General features: G+C 47.2%; 2 protein-coding genes across 2 annotated transcripts in view; one reads left to right on the top strand and one right to left on the bottom strand.

Moving 5' to 3' along the window:
* The window catches only part of fbn2b (fibrillin 2b), a 55,364-nt gene extending 49,200 nt beyond the window's left edge, over window positions 1-6,164 (top strand). The window contains exons 59-65 of the mRNA XM_036521353.1: window positions 218-340; window positions 682-798; window positions 1,109-1,234; window positions 1,409-1,528; window positions 1,746-1,977; window positions 2,635-2,800; window positions 3,167-6,164. Coding sequence (XP_036377246.1) covers window positions 218-340; window positions 682-798; window positions 1,109-1,234; window positions 1,409-1,528; window positions 1,746-1,977; window positions 2,635-2,800; window positions 3,167-3,541 — 1,259 coding nt within the window. The 3' untranslated portion in view covers window positions 3,542-6,164. The remainder of the gene's footprint in view (window positions 1-217; window positions 341-681; window positions 799-1,108; window positions 1,235-1,408; window positions 1,529-1,745; window positions 1,978-2,634; window positions 2,801-3,166) is intronic.
* An 837-nt stretch (window positions 6,165-7,001) lies between these two features.
* On the bottom strand, window positions 7,002-8,172 carry LOC118773312 (cortexin-1). Its single transcript, XM_036522183.1, has one exon. It carries the CDS (start codon window positions 7,950-7,952, stop codon window positions 7,689-7,691), a length of 264 nt encoding a protein of 87 aa, XP_036378076.1. The 5' UTR covers window positions 7,953-8,172; the 3' UTR covers window positions 7,002-7,688.
* Between the last annotated feature and the right edge of the window lie 351 nt (window positions 8,173-8,523).

Genomic DNA, 8,523 nt, shown 5'->3' with positions numbered 1-8,523 from the left:
TTAACGTATTACAGGCAGTTTTTAAACAGTGTTAATATAGGAATAATTCTATGTTTGTTTTATGACCCCAGTATGTGATTGATACTTATATCAGTATTTCTTTTAAGTGGAGAGTACTGTATTACCTGAATGGTCCTTCTGAAGCGAAGGTGACATCATCAGCAGTGCCGTCATCCTCAGACCTGTGATCTCACTTCCGATTGTTGTTGCTTTACAGATGTGGACGAGTGCGCTCAGTCTCCCAAGCCCTGCAACTTCCTGTGCAAGAACACGGAGGGCAGCTACGTGTGCTCCTGCCCCAGAGGGTACATCCTGCAGCCTGATGGCAAGACCTGCAAAGGTGAGTTACCCCGATGAGACCTCAGCCTGGTCTCTGTGTGACTCTGGGGGACTAAGGGGCAGTCTTCCCCAGCCACAGCATTCTGAAAGATGATACTGTGAGGTACAAGATTAAAGCTGTAATATTTCCCAGGGTAACACTTATGTACGGTGTAATATTTCGCTCTGAAATGACCTCTCCTTTCACACGTGAACTCCTGCACTGTCTTAGTTCTAGATGCATTTAGCAGTGCATTCAGTGGGACAGCAGCATCACAAATGGATGTAAAAGGAGATGAAGTGTTTCACCTCTCTAATCTATTCATAAGTAACTGGGACACTTGTTTTCCCCTTGAAATACAGACCTGGACGAGTGCTCCACCAAGCAGCACAACTGTCAGTTCTTGTGTGTCAATACCATTGGTGGCTTCACCTGCAAGTGTCCCCCTGGTTTCTCTCAGCACCAGACCACCTGCATTGGTGAGTGTGGTCGGAGCACCATCCTGGCAGGGTGCACCTGTGTGCATGTGCATGCATGTGTGTGTTTGTGTCTGTGTGTATATATGTGTGTGTGTTTGTGTGTGTGTGTGTGTGTGTGTGTGTGTGTGTGTATGTGCCAGTGTATGTGTGGATACTTGCCAGCGTGTGTGTATATGTACGCATTTGTGTGTGTGTGTGTGCGTGAGTGTATGTGAGAGTGTATGTGTGAGTGCATATGTGTGTTTGTGTGTGTGCGCGGTCCAGTTGTGTTGTCTGCTGCTGACTCTCACTCCTGCCCGCCGTCCTGCAGACAACAACGAGTGCAACCAGCCCAACCTCTGTGGCTCCCGGGCCTCCTGCCTCAACACCCCCGGCAGCTTCAACTGCGAGTGTCAGAAGGGCTTCACCCTGGACAGCACCGGGGTGGAGTGCGAGGGTGAGGCTTTTATCCGGTCTCAGCTGCTCGGCCATTTCTCTCGCACGCCCTGATGTCTCTCACGTCTCCCACACGCACGACCGGGATGCGCGTCTGCTGTGATCTGCTGTTCTTTGTTCTGCTGTGAATCCCTGGCATTCCTCCCTCTAAAGTCCTCTCTCTGGTCTCTCTCAGATGTGGATGAGTGTGGTGGGAACCACCGCTGCCAGCACGGCTGTCAGAACATGCTGGGAGGATTCCGCTGTGGCTGCCCCCAGGGCTATGTCCAGCACTACCAGTGGAATCAGTGCGTAGGTGAGTAGCTACAAACAATACTACCACTGGAATCAATGTGTAGGTTAGAAGCTACATACAATACTAACAGTGGAATTAGTGCATAGGTTAGTAACTACATAAAGTACTACCAGTGGAAACATTGTGTGGGTGAGTAGCAATATAAAGTACAGCATTATGGCATTTTTAGGGTCACATTTTTAACCATGGTGCGACCCATCTCTCCTCTGTGCCCCAGATGAGAACGAATGCAACAGCGCTCACATGTGTGGATCGGCCTCGTGCTACAACACCCTGGGAAGCTACAAATGCGTGTGCCCGTCGGGTTTTGACTTCGAGCAGAGCGTCGGCGGCTGCCAGGACATCAACGAGTGCTCCCTGGGCAACAACCCCTGCAGCTACGGCTGCTCCAACACAGACGGGGGCTACCTGTGTGGCTGCCCTGGGGGCTACTACAGAGCGGGACAGGGGTGAGTCTGCGGGACAGGGGGGGAAATGGTGTCCCTCATGGGTATTGTTACATTGCTGTTTGTACAGCACAGTACAGTGCACAACCTTTTCTCTGTTAGTTGAAACTTTTTCTCTCCGACGCAGACTGAAGACCCACCTCTTCAGACCGCATCTCAGTTCCACCTCAATCCCCACCCCCTAACACCTGCTACTTGTAGTACTTGCTGTTTATTTTATGTGTAGTATTGCGATGTGTTTCGGATTCTGTGATCTAGTGACTGATGTATGGTAGTATACTTGGCTGCCCTTGTCCAGTCAGATCACACAAGTTAACTTAGGGTAGGGTTTGAGGAGTGTTATGCTCACACTCACTGGTCTGGGAATGTTGTTAGCCTGGTCTGACACTGTTGTTCATTCAACTTGAATGGATACATTTCTGTTCTTTTGTACTGGAAATCGCTCTGAATAGGAGCGTCTGCTAAATGAATGTAATGCAATGTAACATAATGTAATGTAGTAGAGACATTTCTGAGTTAATGAGCAAGGAGTTAATCATCCCTGTTACAGAAAATGAACTAATTATTCATTATTTTTCTTACCGTGGAATACTAAAAGCTCTTGTGACTGCCGATGCGCGGCGAGATGGTAACTGGGGGTTCTGCTCTCTGATCCTGCAGTCACTGCATCACCGGCCTGGGCTTCCAGGGCCAGCTCACCCCTGGCTCAGAGGGTGAGGAGGACGACGCCCTGTCCCCAGAGGCCTGCTACGAGTGCAAGATCAATGGCAACGGTGGCAAGGGTGGCCGGCACAGACGCAGCACAGGGGACAATGACCTGAAAGAGGTACTTCTCCTCTCCTCTCTCTCTTTCTCTCTCTCTCTCTCACACTGCTGTTTTCCCAGACAGTGGAACTCACAGTCCTGCTCGTATGGGATCTTTTCAGTGGTACCTCAGAGTTTGCTAAAATGCTGTACGCTTGATTGTGATTTAAGCTTGTACCATAAAACATGGTAACACTGATGTGGTGACATGATAATGGCATTGTTTGTTGTTTATAAATTCATTCTGAAAACCTAGCGGATTAATAGCAAAAGTATATTAAAGATGAAGTAAACATTAGTCCTACGTTTTAGTGTACTGTACAGAGCAGTGGGGGAACTAGAACACACTGGCTGTGAGCTGACCCTCTCTCTCTCCCCTGTCTGTCAGCTGCCGGTCAGCATGGCCAGCATGGACACCCAGTCCTCCATCCCCATGAACCTGAGCCTCTCCGCGCTGCAGAACAAGGAGCCCCTCCTGGAGCTGCTGCCCGCCCTGGAGCCCCTGGAGCACCACGTGCGCTACGTCATCACCCACGGCAACCAGGGCGACCACTTCCGCCTGCTGGAGCGCCGCGACGGCAAGAGCGTCCTGCGGCTGGGACGCAAGGCCCCGCTGCCAGGCTCCTACCGGCTGGAGATCGCCAGCCTGCCCCTCTTCGGCCCGCGCCAGCTGCGGCAGCTGGAGGACCAGCACGACACCGACTACCTGCTGGGGGAGATCGGCGACGCCCTGCGCATCAAGCTGCACATCCACCTGCACTGAGCGCCAGCCCATGGACTGCCGCCCCCCCACGGCCCCTCCCTCCCTCCCTCCCTGAGCGGCCCCCCACAGGGCAGGGTCCTTTAAAAAAACTGAAACAAGTGACCACCACTTTTTTTTGTTGAGTATCTGTTTGTCGTTCTTGTTCTTGTCATCCCCCCCAACCCAACCCTCCCTTCCCCCCCTGGCCCCGCAGCCCCTTGGCCCCTTGCCCGCGGAGCAGATTGCAGGAAGGTGTTTGGTGTTTGGGTCACACCTCCTCTCCACCGCCTCTGTGTGGGCACAGTAGGCATCTCCGGTGTGAGGCTGGAGAGCGGCCCCCCTCTGCCCGTTCCCTCCAGCCTGAGCGCAGCAACCATAGATGAGGGGGAGGGAAGGTCCATTCAGAGTCAAGAGTATTTGATGGCAGTTTCTGAAAGGCTGTTATGTTAACATACACCGAATGTGGGAGACAGCAGGGATGAACAGAACTGCTAGATGTTCAGTCTTAATGGTAAAGGAGTCTTTAGGTTTATGTGATCCTCCATTGAATTCAAGTGGGCTTCTCTGGAGCAGCATCTCAAGTCGTTTTTGACAGGTTTGACTGACCAGAGTTCTAGATGTAAATCAGTAGGTTCTCAGTACCAAATCGTTTTTATCTGTGTTCTTCCTGTGCTTATGGGTAAGAGCACTATGTGAGAGAAGGGTAGAAAAAAAGCAACTGAACATGTGCCATTTCAGCTGTGGTCCAAACAGTCTCCCACCTTTCTGTAATCTCAGTGAAGTCACAATGCTGGGGTCAAAGATAAAAAAAGATATCGTCTGCTCCATTCAGTATTCTGTGTAATCTCTAATGTATTATACTGTTTAAAAGTAAGAAAAAATGTTCACACGAAGGACTGCAACTTTAAAGCAACAATTCAGGTCTTAAAAAACAGATTACCTACACATTTCAAAAAGTCAAATAAATGGTTAGTACTGTCATAGTCATCTCCTGTAAGTAGAGAGTTTAGGTGCCTTTTCAGTGTGTTTGCGTGTGCTGCCGCGTTCCGTTACCTCAACCCTCTAAACTGACACCAATCACAACACAGCTCTGTTGTAGTACTGCTTCTAAGCAGCAGAGGGCGACTGTCCCTCATTAACAGGAACCAGAGAAGAAACCCTGAGGTCCAACAAGACAAACTGGACATCATTATCGTGGTGCTACAGTTTCATCATGCACTGAAACTATTCTGTGAATATATCAGGGAGGTTTGTCTTAGAATGACACAAAATGGACAAATATTTGACCAAAGTTCCTTAGATGGTACAATTAAATTAGTACTGTTCTAGTGCATGAGTGCCAGCTTTTTGTTTGTCGCGGATTCAGTCATTTTTGCTTAACTCTTCAATGAAGACAAAACACAGCTGTAATCTAACAAACCGATCAAATGTAACTGATGGTACATTTACGCCTTCAAGCAGGTTGTTACAATACATCCTTAAGATGCGAGCACGCACAGACAAACACCGATCCTCATGTAAGACAAGCTTTCATCAGGTCTGCACATCAACAATTCTCATGTTTTTGCTTAAAGAAAGGTGCTAAACAATTCAACTTTCACACTGTGCAAAAGTGAAAACCGCAGTCTTGAATCTTGATTGCAAAAAGTGACATTTTTATTAGGTTTTTGTTGCGTGTTTTGTCTGTCTGTTGTACTGTCTCATTGCTGAAAACCAACATTATTAAACTTGCTTCTTGAAAATTAAATTGTATATTTTTAAGTGAAATGTAGATTTTTTTTGTTATTTTAATGAGCTTCAAGGCTGCCAAACCAAAAACTTTATTCTGAACACAAGATTGAAGGCCTCACAGTGCTGTTAAGTTTGTTTTGCTCAAAAACCGTATGACAGTCGCCACCCTTCACCGATTTCAGAACATCACCAGAAAGGCTACTGTTTACATGTCATTGTCCTACTCAAATTCTCTGAGCTCGTAACAGTAATAATGTTATTATAGAATAACCAAAGAGGAATGTGGAGCTTCAGGGAAAACACAGAGGTACAGGAGTTTCCACTGAGATTTGACAATAAGCTGAACTAGGCCTGGAGGAGCAAAGCAAACACAGCACTCGGGCACTTCACCATCTGAGAGTGTCAACGTTTATATCTCTGGTGCTAAACAGCGATCTTGCTCTCTGAACATCAAGGTTTCTGCACTGTACAACAGCCTGAGCTATATTTATGCATAACCGTTTTAACATGGGACCTTGTATACTTTGTATCTTTTTTGTTCGTTTTATTTTATTTGCCACTACATGTAAAAGAAAGAATGTGTGTTTGTGTGTGTGTACTGTATCTCAGCTCCAGCGTCAAACTTGAAACACACTGTTACCATCAACCTGTAACTTTTATGTTGTTTTTGAGGGAAAAAAAAAAACAAACCAAAAGAAGTTTCTTAAAAATAGCTCAGGAAGGAGGTATATGCGGGCCCTAGAGCTGTATCTCTGCTCGAAACCGTATGTGGGTTTCTATGACTATCAATTGAGCCATATAATTTCTACAAGCAAGGCCCAACTGAACTTCCTTCAAATCCAGTAGGATGTCATTTGCAAATTATTTGTTTTCCATTATGCTGGGAAGATTCAAAAAGATTAATTTCTTTGAGTCTGGGCACATACATTTGGAATCTGTTTTTACCAATGATTGACCTTCATCATTACTAGAAAACTTTGTCAGAAACAAAATGGCAATAAAGATACTGTGGGTTATATTTTTAAATGATTCCTGTCTGAATTTCATTTCACAAAAATTCGTAGATGTCCTCCAACTGAGGGTTTAATCCAGTTATGACAGCAGTTCAAATGCTCTTTGGAGGTGAATTGTTTCTGTCTCATTGCAGAAATGATTTGATAATCCAAAGTAAAATTTATATCCCTGCTCTTTATATTCATACTGAAAATTAGAGGCACAATCAGTAGAGAAGAAAACTTCATTTTATTAAACAGAATTAACCCTGCATAGCAAAAAAAAAGAGTAGGAAAAATATCCAATCTACTTACAAATCTTGGAAATGCATGAGCACAACAGAAAGCACCTCAACCTTGCACCCCTTATCCTAGGCTTGGTTACCAGCAAAACCACAGTCCAGTTATAAAGCTGAGAGCTACAAATTAGAGAAAACACGGTGAACATTAGCAAAAAGGGACTCCAAATTTGAGTCAGAATACAAAAATAAAGCACTTCTGATCTCTCTAAAAGTTTATCTTGTACACAACATTTTTCACCAAGCTTGAGATAGGAGGCAGACCAAACAACAATACAATTGAAGGACCTCTATAGATATGGCTTTTTGGGTTACAGAAAAACAGAGCTATTATGTTTCACCAGGCAAAAAGCCTACACGTTAAACACATCACTATGAAGCAAAAAACACCCTTCCTGATTTCTTAAAGGGACGGCATCCTGTAAACACTACTGTTATAACACGCAGCCCAGACAGTTGTGGACAATTACAGGAAAGAACCGCAGTACTACAACAACTCCAGGGACAATGCCCCTACAGGACCGATCCATTCCCTTCATTTGTCCAGCAGGCAGATAAGAAATATATATTTGGGGTAGCAGTTTTATGCTGTCAGCAGGTAGTAGAACACATATTCAATGCAAAAAACCCCTGGGATTCCAAACATGAGCATAATGCAGTCAAACATATTACCAGATATTGGCATGTTACAGCTACTTCATGAATAATTTCTTCATCTTTTCCTCCCCAGGGCTCTAATGTTAAGCACTACAGGACAGTAGTAGACAGGATGGGGAGGTTATATTTGTAATGACTCTGTCATCAGCCCAGCAGCATGAAACTACTTCTCAACCAGAAATGGAGAAAGGGAGAGACACCATGCTCCAATTCCAATACGCATATTCCTCTCTCACAGGGTCGCTGCTGGGGCATTTTCAAGAGATGCTCAACAGGAAATGCTATGCTAATGGTGCTTATTCACTATCTGTGGGATTGTGGGGAAAAAAAATACAGAATGAGAAGAGGGTGCATTGCACCTCCTCCCGCTCTGGTACCCTGTTCATGTGTGGGTGGTAGAGAGAACGGGGCAGCCAGGACTGAAGTGTGTGTGCGGCAGGGTCACCTCGGCGCAGTACAGGTTAAGGCAGCTGTCCCGTCCTCTCGCTCCTAGACCAGCGCATAGTCAAACTGACCCCTCTCCAGCCCCTCCTTGTGGTCGGTCCAGGACGAGGCGGGCATGCGGCTGTAGGGGTCCAGGAGGATGCGGAAGCAGCGCACCAGCAGGAAGACCAGGAAGAGCAGCAGGAGCCCTACGAAGGCGAAGGCCGTCTTCTGCTCCGCGTCGCCCGAGAGCGGGGGGCTGGTGGGGGCCCCGGACAGTGAGGGCCCCGGGGACAGCATCTCATAGTCCAGCGTGGGGACATCGCTCATCCTCCAAGGGGCCCGTCGGCAGAACTTACAGACCGTCTGGATCGTGGGGTGGGCTGACAGGTTGGCCAGATTGAGACAGCTGACGACAGCGACCACACGGAGCCTCCGATCGACTTGGGCGATGGCTTCCGACAGCCTGACAGACACACACACTCGCGCAGACGAAGCAGCTCCACTCGGAATGGAACCGATCGCCCACTCAAAATGGATTGACCCGGAGGCGGGGGGGGGCGACAGGTCTGTTTATTATACGAACGTCACCTCCACTCTCATTTTCAAAAGGGCTGGCGCGTATTGATGGAACATGACACAACAAGCTGCCCTAAGCGTGTAAATATCCCGATCGAACACGCAGGCGAGCTGTATTTTCCAACCCGCTCGGTGGAGGCTAATAGGCTGCAGATGGGACTCTCATATCCAGGTGTTGTCTGTGGAGCAGGATAATTACAGCTAAGGGAGAAGTCGGCAATCTGCAAGGGAACTGACACAACGCTAACTATTTACAGCATATGCTGACAGGGGCAGCAGACATGTGAATAAACAGCCAGCAGGGGGCAGGCAATATAACTAA

Source organism: Megalops cyprinoides, chromosome 2, assembly GCF_013368585.1.
Source record: "Megalops cyprinoides isolate fMegCyp1 chromosome 2, fMegCyp1.pri, whole genome shotgun sequence".
Classification (NCBI taxonomy): domain Eukaryota; kingdom Metazoa; phylum Chordata; class Actinopteri; order Elopiformes; family Megalopidae; genus Megalops; species Megalops cyprinoides.
The sequence above is the reverse complement of the archived record's forward strand: the minus strand, read 5'-3'. Positions and strand labels throughout refer to the sequence as shown.

Coding starts and splice junctions, on each gene's coding strand:
- LOC118773312 (XM_036522183.1), bottom strand. CDS start 7,952: ATGAGCGATGTCCCCACGCTGGACTATGAGATGCTGTCCCCGGGGCCC.